Source organism: Trichosurus vulpecula, chromosome 6 (assembly GCF_011100635.1).
Source record: "Trichosurus vulpecula isolate mTriVul1 chromosome 6, mTriVul1.pri, whole genome shotgun sequence".
Taxonomy (NCBI): Eukaryota; Metazoa; Chordata; class Mammalia; order Diprotodontia; family Phalangeridae; genus Trichosurus; species Trichosurus vulpecula.
In genome coordinates, this window is record NC_050578.1 from 283945531 (window position 1) to 283964456 (window position 18926).

The window sequence follows — 18926 nt, forward strand, 5'->3', positions numbered from 1 at the left end:
TAACTCACTATTTGTCAAAAATGGATGGGAAAACCAGAAAGCAGTTTGACAGAAACTAGGGAGAAACTGGGGGTTACTGCCCAGGAGTTACTGCCTGGGGGTTACTGCCTAGGGGGTTACTGCCTAGGGGTTACTGCCTGGGGGTTACTGCCCAGGAGTTACTGCCTGGGGGTTACTGCCTGGGGGTTACTGCCTAGGGGGTTACTGCCTGGGGGTTAATGTCAGGGGGTTAATGTCATGGGGTTACTGCCTGGGGGTTACTACCTAGGGGTTACTGCCTGGGGGTTACTGCCCAGGAGTTACTGCCCGGGGGTTAATGTCAGGGGGTTAATGTCATGGGGTTACTGCCTGGGGGTTACTGCCCAGGAGTTACTGCCCGGGGGTTAATGTCAGGGGGTTAATGTCATGGGGTTACTGCCTAGGGGGTTACTGCCTGGGGGTTACTGCCCAGGAGTTACTGCCTGGCGGTTACTGCCTGGGGGTTAATGTCAGGGGGTTAATGTCATGGGGTTACTGCCTGGGGGTTACTACCTAGGGGTTACTGCCTGGGGGTTAATGTCAGGGGGTTACTGCCCAGGAGTTACTGCCCAGGAGTTACTGCCTGGGGGTTACTGCCTAGGGGGTTACTGCCTAGGGGTTACTGCCTGGGGGTTAATGTCATGGGGTTACTGCCTAGGGGGTTACTGCCTGGGGGTTAATGTCATGGGGTTACTGCCTGGGAGTTACTGCCTAGGGGGTTACTGCCTAGGGGTTACTGCCTGGGGGTTAATGTCAGGGGGTTAATGTCATGGGGTTACTGCCTAGGGGGTTACTGCCTGGGGGTTACTGCCCAGGAGTTACTGCCTGGGGGTTACTGCCTGGGGGTTAATGTCAGGGGGTTAATGTCATGGGGTTACTGCCTGGGGGTTACTACCTAGGGGTTGCTGCCTGGGGGTTACTGCCCAGGAGTTACTGCCCAGGAGTTACTGCCTGGGGGTTACTGCCCGGGGGTTACTGCCTGGGGGTTAATGTCAGGGGGTTAATGTCATGGGGTTACTGCCTGGGGGTTACTACCTAGGGGTTACTGCCTGGGGGTTAATGTCAGGGGTTTAATGTCATGGGGTTACTGCCTGGGGGTTACTGCCTAGGGGCATTTCCCATCGTATGCCAAGATAAGTTCAAAGTGGGTACGTGATTTAGACATAAAAAGTGATGTCACAAACAAATTAGGGGAGTGTGGAATATCTTACCTGTCAGATCAGTGGATAAGGGAAGAATTCATGACAAGTGATAGACAGTGTTATAGGAAATAAAATAGATAATTTTGATTAAATTAAGGTTGTGCACAGACTAAACCATTGCAGCTGTGATTAGAAGGAAAACAGAAAACTGGGGGGAACTTTTTACAGCAAGTTTTTCCAACTAAGGCCTCATTTCTCAAATATAGAGAGAACCAAGTCAAATCTCTAAGAATACAAGTCATAGGAGCACCCCGGTGGTGCAGCGGTTAGAGCACTGGCCCTGGAGTCAGGAGGACTTGAGTTCAAATCCAACCTCAGACACTTACTAGCTATGGGATCCTGGGCAAGTCACTTAAACCTGACTGCCTACAGAAAAAGAAGAACACTATGAGTCATTCCCCAATTGATAAATGGTCAAAGGATTTTCAGAAGAAAAAAAAATCAAATCTATCTATAGCCATATGAAAAATAAATCACTATTGATTAGACAAATGCAAATCAAAACAACTTTGAGGTACCAACTCACACTTATCAGATTGGCTAATGTGACAGAAAGGGAAAATGACAAATGTAGGGACAGTAATGCATTGTTGGTGGAGTCGTGAACTGATCCAACCCTTCTGGAGAGCAATTTGGAAGTATGCCCAAAGGGCTATAAAACAGTGAAAACCCTTTGACCCAGCAATATCACTACTAGCTCAGTATCCCAAAGAGATTAGAAAGAAGAAAAAAAGAGGAAAAGACATATATGTACAAAAATATTGATAGCAGCTCTTTTGTGGTGCCAAAGGATTGGAGATTAAGGGGATGCCCATCCAGTGGGGAATGGCTTAACAAATTGTATGTGATCGTGATGGCGTACCATAAGGAATGACAAGCGGGATGCAAAGGATGTGTCCATCCGAGGTAGCTGCCTGTGGCCAGGCCACACTTCTGAGCATCTGTTGGCCAATGTCTGTCCTCACAGCTGCTGGAGACCTCTGACTGGCCTCCTCCCTCTTTGAGCCTGGTCAGTGCCCCCACATTCTGCTGTGGAGGTGTCCACCCCTGCCTTCACACAGTATGCTCTTGGTCCCACTGCTTGATGCCACTTCCAGACCCTTGGCCTCCCCCACCATCTAGGCCAGTGGCAAACCTCTGCCAAGCTTGGGGTTCCAAGCTCTGGGCTCAGGAGTAAGGATTCCAGGCCCAAGGCTCCAAGGTCACAGAGAAGAGGTGAGAGAAAAAAGGCACCTGGATTCAAGTCCTAGAGTATGGCCATTGGGAGGGAAAGTGGCAGGGGCCTCAGCTCCAGGCTGTGAAGGCTTTGCCTGCCCCTCCCCCAGCTGCTAACCCGGTGGCAGGAGGAAGACACTGGTAGAGAGGGGTCTGTCTACAGAGTCTCTTTTGTCGTGCCCAGCTCGTGAGCGACTTGTTGGGGATGACTGAAGAGGGACAGGATGAGAGAGCTGCTAGACTACTTTGGGGTTTGCTGAAGATGGCTGGCCTACTTGCCTTCATGTTCCCAGATGCCATCCCAGTGACAGAGATGCTAATCTCCTTTGTCTTTCAGAATGAGCACTTTGATGGTTACGTGTTGGAGGTCTGGAGCCCCTCCTTGCAAGAGCAGCAAAAGTGAGTGGGGGCTGGGAACGAGAGGTTACTACCAGGTGGCTATTGTTAAGGGGCTGGGGGGGGAAGGTGTTAATGTCAGGGGGTTAATGTCATGTGGTTACTGCTTGGGGGTTACTACCTGGGGGTTACTGCCTGGGGGTTAATGTCAGGGGCTTTCTGCCTGGGATTTCTACCTGGAGCTCAATGTCAGGGATGTCCCAGCTCAGAGGCTGAATCAAATCGGAGGTACTGGAGGAAGAGGTGGTGAAAGGCTAGAAGGCTGAGGAATTTCATACCCTCCAGATCTGAAGTCTCTGTGGTGCTGGGGAGGTCTTCAAGTCCGTGGGTGACCAGTCACTCAATCCCCAGGCACTGATTAAGCACCTTGAATATGCCGGATGCAGGGCGGGGAGCTGGGGTTGCCAAGACAAAGAATAAAAGACCCCTGCCCAGGAGGAATTCTTGGGATGGCCCCCCCCAAGCCCATACCCATGCCCATGTGCATCTGTAGGAATATACAGACTCAGAACAAGGTAGTTGGGCAGGGAGGGCCCAAGCACTGAGGGGGAGCATGAAACCGGAAAAGCTTTGGGCATAAGAGACATGTCTGCTGAGTCTTGAAAGGAGAGAGGGACTTTGGAAAGCCCAGAGAAGAAGGAAGGCATTCCAGGTTTGGACAGGGCAGGGCAAAGACTTGGAGGCCAGAGATGGAGTGCTGTGTGTAAGGAATCCACAGGAGCCTAGTCTGGCTGGATGGCAGTGGGGGAGGACAAGTGAAGGCCAGTGAATCGGGGGAGGGAGATCGCTGCCCGGTGGTGGAGGGCTTTCCACACCAAATGAGGAGTTTCTTTTGGTTCCCAGAAGTAGTTGGGAGCCCCTGGAGTTGATGTCTCTCATTACTTTTTTAGAAAGGGGGCAGTGGCTTGCCAGCTGCTCACCTCTGAGAACAGGACAAGATGTGGAGGAAGAGCAGAAGGGCCTGAGGGCACTGCGGAGGGCAAGCTCTCTGCCAGGGACTTGTACTGGGAGCCAGTTACTGTGGCAGCTAAGGGGGAGAGGAGGGAGGAAATGGGCAAGTAAAAGGACACCCTCTGTGATGTCTAGGGGAGTGTCACCCCCATCCTACCCCAGTCATATTATGGAGCCCAGCCCAGCTCCGTGTTAAATGGGAAGAAATGCCTCCTGGAACAGCAGGACTGAGCCAGGGCAAAGAGGAGCTGCCAAACCCTAGAGGGTGGGTGGGAGGCCTTCAGGTCCATTCACTGAGCCATTCTAGTGGGGATTCTCGGAGGCAGCCCAGCATAGTGTCAAGTCAGGAAGACTTGGCCGTGGGCCTCAGATACTTCCAGGCCATAAGACCCTGGCCATCCCTCCTCTCCGCCTACTTGTGGTGAGGCTCCAACGAGACAATTTTGGTCGAGTACTTTGCCCATCCTTGAAGAGTGGGCTGTGGGCCAAGGACTGGGAGAGCCCGAGGCCTCTTCCAGCTGGGAGGCTCCTTGTTCAAAGGAACCTTCCTAAGACAGAAAGGCCAGACCCTGTCACTGCCCTGCTGGCTCCCTGCTACCTCTGGGGTCAAATAGGAGATCCTGGCATGTGACAGATGGCCTCTCCAGTTAGCCTCCCACCTCGCTTTCCAGGCTTATTTCACATTACTCTCAATCACACAGTCTACCCCCCAAACCTATCAGGCTGACAGACAGACATGCGGGCAGATGGAAAGACAGGGAGATAGACAGACAGACATGGGGGCAGATGGAAAGCTAGGGAGACAGACAGACATGGAGGCAGATGGAAAGATGGAGACAGACAGACATGGGGGCAGATGGAAAGACAGGGAGACAGACAGACAGACATGGGGGCAGATGGAAAGGCAGGGAGGCAGATGGAAAGATGGAGACAGACAGACATGGGGGCAGATGGAAAGACAGGGAGACAGACAGACAGACATGGGGGCAGATGGAAAGGCAGGGAGACAGACAGATATGGGGGCAGATGGAAAACTAGGGAGACAGACAGACATGTGGGCAGATGGAAAGACAGATAGACAGACAGACATGGGGGCAGATGGAAAGCTAAGGAGACAGACAGACAGACATGGGGGCAGGTGGAAAGCTAGGGAGACAGACAGACATGTGGGCAGGTGGAAAGACAGGGAGACAGACAGACTGACAGACAGCTAGAACGAGTGGGTATTAAGTGCTTACCAGAGACTGCTAAGTGTCGTGGACACAAATAGAGTATTAAGAAGAGGTTTCCTACTTTCAGGGGAGACACAACATAAGGAGGAACTGGAATGTTTGTGTGTGTGTGTCAGGGGTGGAGGTGGGGGGGTCTTGCACTGCTGGTCAGGAGGTAGACCCATTCCCTGAACTCTGTATTCACCTTTGCCCAGGCTATTCCCTATGCCCAGAATGCTTTGCCTTCTCACCTCCTTCTCTTAGAATCCCTGGTTTCCTTCAGGGCTTGGCTCAGATACCACCCCCTGCCCTGGTCTCCTCTCACTTGTTAGTGTGTTCTCCCCTTCTCAGATTACCCAGCGGTTCTCTGAATGTCAGCCCCTGGTGGGCAGAGATGGCCCGGCATGCAGCTGGTGCTTAATAAAGGCGAGTTAGGTTGAATTGATGGGGTAGCATATTTAGGAGTATGTACAGCTTGGCTTGGAGGGAGTGAAGGGGCATCAACAAATGAATGAATTTATTTAGCACTAACTACGTGCCAAAGTGCATCAAATCAAGCTGTGGAGGGCTTTCATCCCCAGTTGGGCCTGGTCCTTAGCAGGGTGCTTGTGGCAGCTGAGAGAAGGGACTGCCCATGAGAGGTGAGGAGGGTTTAAGCTTGGATGGCCAGTGGGCTGTAGGAGGAGAGAGAAGGAGACTGTGGGGGAAATGTGGTGGAGGCACCACTGACCAGGCATGGCTATTCTGCTTTGGAGAGGTGACTGGCAAGAGGGCCCAGCAGGGCCCCTGGCTTCCTGGGGGAGAGCGGGGAGGGAATCCAGAGGCCAAGAGGCCCACAACCAGGGGGGCTTTCTCTATGAACAAGCATTGTTTAAATGCACCGGACTTGGAGTCAGGAAGGCAGACATCAAACCTAAGGAGACCCACCATTAGCACCCCTTAAAGCGCTCTAGAAACACTCAGGCCACAGTGGGCCCAGGTCCACCTCAGTCTTAGCACCTTCCCTTGGAGGCAGCTCCCCAATCATCCTGTACTTCCTGTGCCAGCACATGGCTGTTTGTGTTTTGTCTCTTCTGTGGGACTAGGCATAGATTTGGCCAGCACTTAGCACAGTGCCTGGCACATAGTGAGTGCTCAGTCAGCCCTCACTGACTGACACAACACAACACAGACAAAAAAAGAAGGGGGAGGGAGGGCGAGTCTCCAGTAACAGAAAATCAGGAAGCAAAGCTGGAGGGGGATGGAAGCCAGAGGCAGTGAGGCAGGGAAGAAGAGCCCGAGCCGGGTAGATGTTTGGAGAGTATTGTTAAACTGACTGACCACGAGGTCAAGCCTGGAGCAGGAACAGTGGCCAGAAGAGGGACGATGAGCCAGGAGGAGGGAAGGGGAAGGGGGCAAGGGGCTGACAGAGACTTCAGCTCCCTCCATGAATGATGGAACAATACATACTGATGCTTCCCCAACTCATGCCAACCTGGATGTTACATCTTTCTGCAAATCTTGGTGTGTTGAGTCAGGACGTGCTTGTGCATGCAGAGGTGGGGATGTGGTCCTGGAGGTCAGGAAAGGGGTGAGGGCTGATGTACAGATGCAGAGATTCTCCTTGGGGAGATGGTGACAATTCATGGGAGCTGAGTGAGAGGGGCATGGTCGGAGAGGCAGGGCAGAACCGATGTTTCCTGCACAGCAAAGTCTGAGTAGCTTAGTCTTTGTGACGTTACTGGAGGCCACCATCACCAGAGCCTTCCAGATCTCTCTGTGAAGTGAAGACTGAGCATGGTCGGAGAGGCAGGGCAGAACCGATGTTTCCTGCCCAGCAAAGTCTGAGTAGCTTAGTCTTTGTGACGTTACTGGAGGCCACCATCACCAGAGCCTTCCAGATCTCTCTGTGAAGTGAAGACTGAGCCTTTTGGCCCATCTTCAAGTCACCGGCTTCTCTCCATCGGTCACTGGGCTCCGGCCTTACCATCAGTGAGGATGGCTTGGAGGCGTCTTCTCAGCATCTTTGCAGGTTTCTGCCTTTTGGCGGGTGATCTCCAAGAACCTTGCTAAGTTAGCCTCCACCACCCGTCTTTGTGCCTGGACAGCCCTCGCTGCTTGGCCTGCTAGAAGCTAAGGCTCAGCTCTCCCCAATGCCCGAGCCTGAGCCCTCTCCACCACCATCATGTTTGTTGGTTGTGTATTTTTTGGTTGGTTTTCCCCAGTAGGATAACAGAGGCCCAGATCTGGAAGGGCCTTCTCGTCCAGCCTTTTCATTCGACAGATCTTTGTGATGGCCAACGTTTGTATAGCACTTACACTGTGCCAGACCCAGAGTACTGAGGGTTTGCAGATCCTCACAGTGGGCCTTGGGAGGTCAGTTCTGAGGCTTACTCAGCCTGGTGCTCTATCCGCTATGAAGAAACAGGCCTAGAGGATGGACTGACTTAGCCAAGGTCACACAGGTACAGATGCTTACATCAGAGACAGGATTTACACTTAGGGTCTGGACCGTACTGTCTAGAATCAATTTACAGGAGGGCAGAGACAGTTTTGTTATCTTTGGGTTCCAGTACCTAGCATGGTCCCTGGCCCATGGTTGGTGCTTAATGCATGCTTATCGAATGAGTAAAGAAACATACTGAGACCCTGCTTTCTTAGATTGCTGCTGGGCCCCTGGAGGCGCACCTGCAGGGCTCACCTGAGGTCTCTGCAGCCTTTCTGGGCCTTTTCCCTCTGGAGTGAATGGAGAAGTGGCCACCAGAGGGCGTCCAAGTCTGGCTTTCACTGCTCTGGTCCTCCCAGCTAGTTCTCATTCATTCACCCAAAATGGATCAGCCTTTGGTGGCTGATGGTGGAGCAGATGTTGTTTTCTTGGGGATCCTTCTGAAAGCCTGGTGTACCCCCATTTCCAGGGCGCCCCTGCCTGGAATTGTCTTTGGTCTCCTGGTTTGGTTCTTAATTTGGCCCTGCTGACTTAGCATTAGGGTTAGTGGGATGGAGGCTCCCACTGTGCCCCTTTGTCTTGACCCCAGAACCCTGGGCCCATCTTGCTTTGTCTTGGCTTCTCTGTTCTTTCACATTATTGAAACATAAACCCTCCACGGAGATGTGAGCAGGGTGCGGTGGCAGGGCCCCTAGCTCCCATTTACACTTGCCTTAAGGTTGACAGGACTTTCCATCACAACAGCCCCATGAAAGGGGGAGCACAAGAATTCTCACTGGCCACTGACCAGCTGGGGGACCTCAGGGAAGCCTCTTCCTCTCTCCAAACCTGTTTCCCCCTCTATAACCAGAGGCTTGGGCCACACGACCTCTGAGGCCCCTGCCAGCTCCTTTGACCTCCATTTATAAAAAAGAAAACTCTGAAGCAGGTCTTGGCAGCTCATAGGGTCAGAGCCAATCCTTAGAAAAGGTGGGAACAGACTGCAAAGAGCAGTAGCCTTTTCCATGTGTCCTGGGGAATGGTCAGGCTGTGCCAGCTGGGGCTGTTTTCACCATGTGAGTGATGTACCTGGGGACTCTCTGCTCAGATCCAGCCTGGAAGTCCTCATTCTTCTGCTGGTACCTTATGTTGGTTGCCTGGGCTGACTTACAGGCTGGTGGGCTCTTCTAGGTGGGTTTGAGGGTCTAGAATGTGGATATGAGAAGGCATTTACCAGGATGTGGAAAGGGCCGATGAGAGCCCCTCTCCCCTCTGGCAGCTGGTCAACTGACCCTGGAACTAACCCCATCAGATGTCCCTCAATCCTGATGGTCAGAGCTGCCTGAGGCACAGAATGGCCTATCTCCCAGGTACACATTCCAAACCCAAACAGCAATGCCTAGTGGGGAGTTGATCGCCAAGAAAAGTCAGAGAGAGCCTCTCGTAGCCTGAAAGAATCCAAGTCCCCTGGCCCGGAGGAGTACTGCTGGCCTGTTCAGCAGGCTGAGATACCGTTGGTGACATTTGTGGAGGGCAGCCGGACTCAGAAAGGGCAAATGTCTCTGTTTTCAAAAAGAGACCGAGGACCTTGTATGTTAGCTCTCCGCCAAGATGTGAGGCCACCAGAGGCAGCCCAGCTTCACCCATGTTTGACAGAGCCACTGAACTGGGCCATGAGGCAGTGCTGTTGACGCATCTTTCTACATTTCCCCAGAGTATCTGGGCAGCCGCAGGGCGTTCTTGTGGAAAATGGTGAGATGGAAGCGACCTTCAAAGTCTGTCCCTAACAGCTCCATGTCTGCTTCATAGGAGGTCTCTGGGGCAGGGCCTCGGGGCTCTGTGCTTGGCCTTCAGGCAGCAGAGGGACATTTTTACCAAAGATGGTACACTCACCTACTTTGCGAGATGATGCCAAGCCAGGAGGAAGAGCTAACCCGCTGTAGCAGGGCCAGGATCCAAAAGCCAGGGAAGCCATCTTGACAAGCTCGGGCACTGGATCAACTCTGAGAAGGTGCAATTTAATAGGGACCAATGGAAAGGCTGACACTTGGGTTCAGAAAATCAGCTTGACAAGGGCAGAATTGGGGAGGTTTGGCAGCAAGGCCTGCAAGTTCTGGCCGGGTCATTAACGCAGCTGCCACAAAAGCGTGCATGATCTCGGGCTCCTGCCATCCCCTGCCCTGGTCCGACCCCATTTGGAAGACTGTGTGCGATTCTGATACTGTAGTTTTGGGAGGCCATTGAGAGGCAGGGGAGCATCCAGACTGGGGCGGGGTGGGCCCAGAAGAGGGAGCTGGGGCAGGAATAGACTGGCCTTGGGAGGGGCAGGGGAGATACGGGGCTGTCTCCAGGCACTAGAGGCCTGTGTGCTATGGAGGGAGAGCCAGGAGCAGTGGAGGCCACTTGATGCTTGATATGAACTGAGACACAGATGCCCCAGACATGGATAGGTGGCCTAGAGAGGCAGGGGGGTTTCTAAACAATCCCTTGTCCTGGCTCCTGCTCCAAAGCACCAGGCTCCTACAGCCCTGCTATCCTGACCTTCAGGCAGCTTCTTAGCTGGGGGAGCAAGAGCAGAGAGAAACCTCTGCTGGCCCTTCATCCTTCATGTTGATCCTTGAAAAATTAATCTATTAAGTAAAGATTTGCCATAATTCATTTCCGTTTCAGGGCATAAGGCAGTCAGTGAAATGGCGCCAAAGGACGATTCCTGATTGAAATGGGACACCTTTGCTTTGTGCGAGGCGCCCCAAAGTCATTCAGTCAGTAGACTGGCTAGTAGCGGGGGGGGGGGGGGTCAGAGGGAGAGAGAGCTCAGGAGTCTAGAGCATGAAATCCTGGGGCTTCTGAGCCTTCTGCCCACTGACTGGTCACAGGCCCCCAACAGCTTCATGGGGGGCCTGGGAGAGGGAGAGCCTAGGACACAGGTTGGTGAGGAATTGGGGCCCAGCATGCCTGGGACAGACTCTGAACCCCAACTAGCTCGAGACCCATCCTCCCAGGTGCCACTGCCTTGGCAGCAGCGTCAGTCATAAAATGGAATTTCACTATTTCATGGCACTTCCTCTCTCCCTCCAGTGCCCACCTCTGTGCTCCTCTTTAGGCTTTGGGAGGGCAGAGACAGCCTGGAGGGCCTCATTTTTCAGCTGGTACCTTATGTTGGTTGGCTGGGCTGACTTAGGGGCTGGTGGGCTTTTCTAGATGGGTTTGAGGGTCTAGAATATGGATTTGAGAAGGTATTCACCGGGATGTAGAAAGGGCCTATGAGAGCCCCTCTCCCCTCTGGCAGCTGGCCAACCGACCCTGGAACTAACCCCATCAATTCTCCAAATTGTTTCTAAACATTTGCTCAAGAGTCCTTTGAGGCCGACATGAGCGCTGGCCCCGGTGGGGCCCTGATGGCTGTGAGCTGTCCTGGGGGAAGGAGATAAGCATTTACAGGATGCCTACTATGTCCCAGGCACTGTGCTGAGTGCTTTCCAGGTACCGTCCCAGGCCCTGGGGAGAAGTCAGCTCCAGAGGGACTGGGAGGGGTCTCAAGAGAGGGCCAAACCAGCCCTGGGCAGGGAGAAAGGCAAGAGAGCAGGTGCCCATGAGCCATTGTGACAGATGGCGGCGGGGCAGGGGAGGAAGGGAGATTACCCCGGGCCTGGTACCCAGTGCAGGAGGCAAGGGGGCTGCCCTCATGACAGTCCCTTGGCTGTGTTGCTTACATAGGCCATCCTCTGGCTGCAGGCTGTGTCTATCAGGCACACCTGGGCTCCTGAAATGGCCTGTCTTCTGGTGGGAAAGGCACGGCAAGACAGCAGTTTGGCCAAAGAGGACACAGAGGGCCCTGTGTGAGTGCTCAGCATGGGCCTGGCACACAGTAGATGCTCAAGGCTTCTCCCCATGGCCCTCCCCTTCTGTCACAGGAGGATTGGCAGAAGGGATTTGGGGGTGTTTCCCCTGGAGAAGAGAAAGTTGAGGGGGACGTGAGAGTGATGCTCAGCTTTTTCTGCGGGCTGCAGAGCCAGGAGCAGCGGGGGCTGCTGCGCTGCCACTTTGCTTCTTTGGTCATCCTGGGTCCCAGGAGGTGGGTGGTAGGCAGCGGCCATCTGGGCCCCTGTCCCTGATATCCTCCCAGGGTCACCATCTGTCCTTGGCCTCGTCTTGGGGCCAGGCTCTGCTTCTCAGCCAATTTTCTCCTCTTTCCTAGCCCCAACACAATTCCTGCTGGGAGTTAGGGGGCCCCTGACTGCCTGTTCTTTTGGGGCCCTAGACTCTGGCCTTTCTCTTCCCTGGCCCCAGAGTCCACCAGACTGCCCTGCAGCCCATCCTCTCTTCCCCCAGGTGGTGCTGAGGGCAGAGTGGTGGGCCCTGAGCCCATGCCTGGCGGCTGAGGGAATGAAGGGAGCAAAAGCAGGGCCCCAGAGGACGGCAGAAGGTAGCACATGGGAGGAGCTGGAGTGTGGGCCAGGCCCAGTAGTTTGGGGGCCCTGAGGTCTTCCTGCTGTGCTCCCTTCTGCTAGTGCTTCCATGAGTAGCATGCTGCCCCCTAGGGCCATGATGGTGGCCAGCTTGGGGTTGGCATTCTGCGCTCAGGGAAGAGAGTGAGGAACAGGCTTCCCATTGCACCCCCAGAGTCTTCTTGGTGAGTGGGCACCTTCAGAAGGTGGCAGCAGGCTCAGCCTCAAGGTGGCTTCCAGGGAGTGCTTAGAAAGACTTAAGGGAGCAGCCTGGGCTGCCACAGAAGCTCCAGGCAGGGAGAGCCTGTGCCCTCTCCCTCTAAAGAGTCCCAGAGTCTGGCCTGGTGTCCAGACAAGCATCACTGTCTCTGCTGGAGCCCCCAGCACACTCCCATCTGGCGACAGCTCTCCTCTTTGGGGAGGGTTGTCTGAAGCAGGCTGATTGACCCATCAGATACTGGGAGACAGCTGCCCTGTCCTCTCATCCCTGTGGGCAGTGAGGGGAGATCGTTGGCCTCCTTCCTGGGGCCAGGCCATCTGCAGTCCAGACCTTCCAGGCCTGAGGCATGGGACATGGGGGGAGGAACAGTTCCCCACACAAACCTCATTCAGTTAGACTGATGGAGTGAGACATTGAATTCATGTAGAACCTGGACTATGTTTTTGTTTCCTTTCTTCTGAATCATGGGCTTCTAGCAGGTCAGACCAGAGGCCACAGGGGCCCAGGCCCCTCCTTTCCCAGAGCAGGGAGCTGAAGGAGAGGTGCCATCCCACTGGAGGCTGGGGCAGGATTTGAATCCAGGCCCCCTGATGAGAGAGCCAGCTGCCACTGCTGCCCTTCCCAGCTGCCAGGAGCAGTTTGGCTTGTTAACACAGAACCCTGGCTTGCTGCTGCCAAGGAGGGCATGCCCACACGCACACAGATGACATGCAGCCTTTCTTTTGCCAATTGGGCTCAAGTCTGTCCTCTTGGGTAGGTCACCTGTTCCCCTCATTGCCCTCTGAACTTTCCAGTACCAGCTCCTTTTCACAGAGCAGGCTTGGGTGACTTTGGCTCCAAATTCTGCCTCTGGAAGGGAGGGTTCACGTGAGCCAGCTCCTGGCAGGGTCACAGGCCTGTGCCACCTGGCTCCTGGCGTCAGGTCATGTCCAGAAGATGCAGTCCCCACTCTGTCTTTATCTCCTCCAAGCTCCCTGAGGCTGGGACCAGCCTTCCCGCCTGGGACGGCTCCTGGGAGCTGCCAGCCTTCCTGCGGCCTGAGCTTGACAGATGTCGGCAAACATAGGCATTTCCTTGTAAAATGAACAGAAGGGGAGGATTGTCAGTAGCATCGCACTATCTTTTGTAAAGCAGAATGTGAATTAAAGTGACCAGCGTAGTAACAACATTGCTCCACTCCCTTCTGCTGTCCCCCTGAACTTCCTCCTGCCCTCTTCTGGGTGCACTATTTTCCTAACATTTCCCGGTATTCTCTCTAGCAGAGGCACCTCAGGAATTCTCTTTAAGGCATCCCTGTCACCCCCACAGGCATGCACACAAGGACACCCCTAGTAGAAGCCCCTTCTTGTAATGGGCTGAGCAGCCTGGCTCCCCAGATTTTGCCTTTCCCTGCAGGCTCCACTTCTGCCTCTGTCATGGGGGCATGGCTGGGTTGGGGCTCTTGGCTGTGGCCATCACCAGCAGGGTTGGCTAGGCCAGGTGACTCCCCAAGCTTCTTTAAGGGAAGATCACTGAAATTTCTGGTAAGATGTCTCAATGTCTCAGGCTGGAAGAGGGAGCTAGTCTTCAAGCTGCCTGACCCTCCACTCTCCTTGCTCTCTCTCCTTTCCCTTAGTGCCAGAGGGAGGGGGTGCTGGCCCTTCCAGTTGGCCAAGGTTAACCAAGGCTTTAGCAGCTTTCTTGAGATTGTACTTCTCTTGGAGAGTGTCTGTCCCAGCCTCTGTGTCCTGAGGCCTGAAGGAACATTGCAACAAGCCTGGTTCTTCTGGGTGGTTTCTCTTCTCCACCCTTTGGCGCTGGTGGGCTTCTGTCCAGCTCAGTGGACAGAAGTGGGAGTAACAGCTGCCCTCCGCTCCTGCCCTGGCAGACCAAGAGAGCCCCAAGTCCAGCCAAGCTGGATAGTCCTGACCAGCCCCAGCCCCCATGACACCAAGGTGGGCAAGGGGAGAGACCCAGGGCAAAGGCCACAGGAAGCCTCCTCCGCCAACTCACTCCCAACACATTACATGGTTTTCCCCAGCCAGCAGCACCTCCTGCCCACATGCCAGGACCCTGCCTCAAGGCTGCCCAGCAGCCTGACTGTCGTCATCACGAGAAGAACTTTGTCTGAGTTGGCCTTCCTGGAACTCCTCACTCTTCCTGTGGAGCTGCACTCAGTTAACATCCTTCCAGATGTTTCCATGGTGGGAAAGGCTGTGACTGGCTCTCCCTCCTCCCCTGGAGCTTCCCCCCCCCCCCAGTTCCTTCTTTGCCTCTGGGATGGATGGTGAGAGGGAGACTTCCTACAGTGCCTTGGACGTGGATGTCTGGCTGAGAATGAAGCATAAACGTCTGCAAGGTCAGAGAAGGCAAACGTTGTCTCCATTTCAATGAAAGAGGAGGGAAAAAATCCCAGAAGTGGCATACTGGAGGCCAGTGAGCTTGATTCCTGGGGAAACTGTGAATGGGCCATTGGAGAGGGGCTTGATTACAAAGAGCCGGCATAGCTTCCAGGCCAGGCCTGAGTTGGCCCCAAAGAAGAGACAGGAGAAAGCAGAGGCGGGGCGCCATGGGCATGGAATACTGCGTTGACCGGACTTGACGGTAGGTAGAGTACTGAGCCTGGGGTCAGGAAGACCTGAGTTCAGATCATGCCTCAGACTCTAGTTTTGTGGCCCTGGACCAGTCGCTGCCTCAGTTTCCTCATCTTCGAAGTGGGGCTTGTAATGACACCTGCATCTCAGGGTGGTTGTGAGGATGCAGGTGCCTGGCACACAGTGAATGCCGCGTAAATGTTAGTCGTTACTGTTACCACCCCCGCTTTTATCCTTCATTATAAGAGAGAACTAGGAGGGAGAGAGTAGAGCAGCGTGCTGGGCAGCGTAGGTGCTGAGGCAGGAGACAGCAATAGAAGTTTGAAGGGAAAACCATTAAAATCCAGCGCGTCGTAGACTCGCCTTTACGAGAGTTCTGTCCTTGATGCCTTCTGTCTTCAGGTTCCCATGCTGGAGGGAGTCTACTTAGACATTAGCAAAGGGCATCCCGTGCTTTTCTTGTGGAGAGATGTGGAGGAGAAGGTTATCCGGTCCGATGCATTCAGAATGGTACTCCTCGTTGAGTAGCACTTCCTGGTTCATTGTCAGCGTGGCGGGAGGCGTCCGGTGGAAGATCCCAGGGATCCGTATTTGTCCCTGTAATGAGTTCAAGGAACTGGCAATGTTTGTCACTAAGGAAAAGGCCGAAGGGGACACGGGTCACGTGGAAGAGAGTGGACAGAACTTGGAAGCGATGGTGTGGCAGGAAGAACCGCTGCCCCCAAATGGGAGGGGCCCCTTTCCCTTTTCAAAAGGCTTCAGGCAGAGGTGCGAGGGCCACTTGTAGGTTGGAGGGGCTCCTTTTGGGTACGTGTGACCTCCGATGTCCCCTCCGGCCTTCAGATCCTGTGGTTCTTTGGTTCCATGAAGACCAAGTACAATGATGCGTGTTTCAGTGGAGACTCCTTTCGGCGTGGTTGGCTTCTTTGGTTCCCTGTCGACAGGGCTCCTTAACCTGGGGTTGGGAAACTTGCTTTCCATAGACCTGGCTTCCTCGGTAATACTCCACGCCGTGTTTCACACACTTAGAAACATTCTGAAAAGGGGGTAATAGGCTTTCCCCATCCGATCAGGGCGGAGCTGGTGAGCAGACTGGTTTTATCCTTGGCACATAATAGTTGCTTAATCATTGACTTGTCCAGGTTGACAGAGGGGTCCATGGTGTAAGAACAGTGAGTCCTTGAACTCCAGGGACTAAGTTCATCCTCACTTCTTCTTTTGCAGGCAGAGGCTGATCTTGCACCTCCTCACACAGTCTGTTCCACTAGGGGTTTTTCTTTCTATTGTAGGAGGGCAGGGATCATGCCTGGGCCCAAGTGCCCCCAGGAGTCTAGGCAGAAGGGGATGAAAGGGAGCCCCTCCTCGAGCTGGGCCTGGTAAGGGACAGTACTGCTGCCCCATGTACTTTGGAATGAAATGTGTCCTGTCTCTTTCAGAGACCTCCTGCACACACTGACTCACGTGGTGGAGGCTTTGCATGAGGTCCAGCTGCTGATCATCCTGGTCGTCCCATCCACCATCGTCCCGGGGTGAGTAGAGAGAGAGTTCAGGCCAGGCCGGGCTGAGCTGCTGGGCTTGCGTTCAGGGGGAGGCACTGACCTGTGGCCTTGGCCTCCTCAGTGTTGGAAAGTTTGTCCTGAGCCTTGTCCTTGGACTCACATGTGAGTGAGGAGAACCTTGTGTGGGGAGGCACCAACCCCGGGGGCCCTCTGAAAGGCTGCACTTCAGCCTTGGGGAGCTCCGCATCCCCAAGAGTCTCTGAAAGATGGTCCAGGGCCCTTGGAGTGCCCTTCAAGGATCCTTAAGAAACACTGTCCCACAGGCCGGTCAAGGAAAGTGATTGTTGTAAGCAGTTCCCTACAAATGTAAACGCTGTGTCTCCTGATGAATAAATGCTCATCCCTCCTCACCTGCCCCAGCTGTGGGGCTCTTAGGAGGACCCTCAGTGCTTACCCATGAGCCCCCAAATGGAGACAGAACTCAGCACAGATGCCTGAGCCAGCCACCCTCTGTGTGACCTCCCAGAGCACACCTTCCCCCGCCTCCAGGGGGCAACCAGAGCAGAGCCCCCCGGGGGAAGTGTTGCCCCTCAACCCCCTGCCCCCCCCCACTTTTCCAGATGTAGTAAGACCCCTCCCACAGCCAGTGTTTGTCAGTGAGAGTTCGTGGGAGAGCCCAGTGAATGGCCAGCTTGCCAAGGAGGTGGGCCTCTGTGTTGGAATGGCCTTGGACTCGCCTGGGGCAGCTGCCTGGGCCTAGGCTCCCTTAGGGTCCTGCATCCCTGGGCTGGTCAGCACCAACAGAGTCCCAGCACCAGGGCATTTGGAGATGGGGGAGGGACCCGACCCTGGGGAGCCCAGCTGAGCTTTAGCCTCAACAAAGCTGGGCCTCTTGGCAGAGTTCTCTAAAGGTTGGTTCTGTTGCCCTCTGTACCCAAATCGAGGACTTGGGGGTTTGCCCTGCTTGGCCTGGCCAGCAGTTACTCTGGGGGTGAGGGTGAAGAGAGGGGTGTGGCTGCAGTGCCTTCTTCCTTTGCCCAGTCAGCCTCTGGGAGTATTAGGTAGGATGCTTCAGGCCCTTGGAGTCCAGCTTGGAAGACCACCCAGTCAGAGGCAGCATCTGATGAGGAGAAAACTGAGATCAGCCTGGGAGGAGGGGGCCCAAGGAAGACCTCGTGAGGAAGACAGGGGCTTGGGGGGGGACCATGTGGAGTAAGCTAGGGAACCCGGGGGCCCTGGAACAAAGGGGAAGCAGAGGGAGCTTGTGGGATGAGCACTTGGGGAAGGAAGAGGAGGCCACAAAGGAGGTGGTTCTTGTGCCTTCAATGCCAGGCCTTGTCCTTGAGGTAGATGGGAATCTCCTCAAGGGCAGGAATGGTTTTTCATCTTTGTCTTTTTCTCCTGGCTTAGAATCTAGTCCCATTCCTGGTACAAAGTACATCTTTAATAAAAGCTAAAAGCTCAAGCCTTGGCAAACAGACTTCAGTCTTGCCCTGCTCCCCCATCCTCTCCATGGACAATTGACTTTTTGGATCACCCCAGCAGGACTTCACATTTACCCCTCCTACATTCCATCCGGTTCTTTTTTGCCTGCGTTCTAGTGTAGTGTAGGGGCACTCACTGTTGGCTGCCCACAGACCATCCCCCAGAATTTTTGCTGGCTCAGTTTGGGGGACCTTGGCCATGGTCCAGGCTGGTGATTAATATCAGTTTTTCCATGGTCTTAGCTGAACTAGACCTGCAGAGAAGCTTCATTTTCCTTTGCCATTGTGGGCCAGTGGCCATCCTTGATCTTGGAACCCCACCATCCATCCTCCCTTCTCCTGTTAACAAACGTGGACATGTGCAGGGCTGTGGCTCTCCCATACTGCAAACATCCGCTCCACCACACCTTTGTCCTGAGGCAGGGGAGTTCTCTACCTCCAGGCAGCAGGCCACAGGGCCACTGTGGGTGGGGGTGGAAGTATGCCCTCCTGTGCTGCCCAGCCCTTGGTCTGCCTTCTAGGCACTGCACGAGGGACAGAAGACACATTAGCCCAAAGTCTTTGAATCCCTCCATCAATATGGTGTGAGCCATAGCAGGGAAAGGAGAGAGAAACTGGAGGTATCTGAGGAAAGGGGCTGGTGGTGTGTCCTCCATCTCACTGGAGGAGGGGGTCCCCCCGGCCTCCTCGCATGAGGACGTTGGCCTGGCTGCCGCAGCTCATTCATTTCCTATTTGCCATTGGCTCCTCTGTGAGCTGCCGACCTGGCGCATCCAAAGGGCTGGTTTATTCACCAACCCAAGCTGGACCTTCAGGCTCTCTTCCTCCTGCCTAAAGCCCCCCAGGAACTCCCAGTCAGCCCCAATTGCTGGCTCTGTGGTGGGCTTACAGCTGGGCCAGCCAGCCTTCGGGTGGCCATGGGCTCTCTGGCCCCGGGCCTGGCACAGAAGCCTGCTGGCTGGTCTCTTGGCCAGGGGTCTTTCTCCTCTCCAGACCACCCTCCATTTAGGTGTTAAGTTTGTCTTTCTACAGTACAGGCCTGACCACATTAGTCAGTCGGTCAGCAAACATTAAGCACCTGCTGTGTGCCAGGCGTCATGCTAAGTGCTTTTTACAAATATTAACTCAATTGAGACTCACAGCAACCTTGCAAAGGAGGCATTATCATCCCCATTTTACAGTTGAGGGAACTAGGCCAACAGTGGCCAAGTGACTGTTCCAGGGTCAAACACCTAGGAAGGGTTTGAGGGTGATTTGAACCCAGGTCTTCTGGATTGCAAGCCCAGTGCTCTGTCCAGTGCACCA

The 18926-nt window shown here is 54.4% G+C and overlaps 1 protein-coding gene across 4 annotated transcripts in view; it reads left to right on the forward strand.

Moving 5' to 3' along the window:
* CHID1 (chitinase domain containing 1) overlaps positions 1–18926 on the forward strand; it is a 76502-nt gene that overhangs the window by 15220 nt on the left and 42356 nt on the right. For all 4 annotated transcript variants that reach the window (XM_036764760.1, XM_036764763.1, XM_036764762.1 and 1 more), the window contains exons 7-8: positions 2773–2834; positions 16075–16167. In XM_036764760.1, the coding sequence (XP_036620655.1) occupies positions 2773–2834; positions 16075–16167 (155 nt within the window). The remainder of the gene's footprint in view (positions 1–2772; positions 2835–16074; positions 16168–18926) is intronic.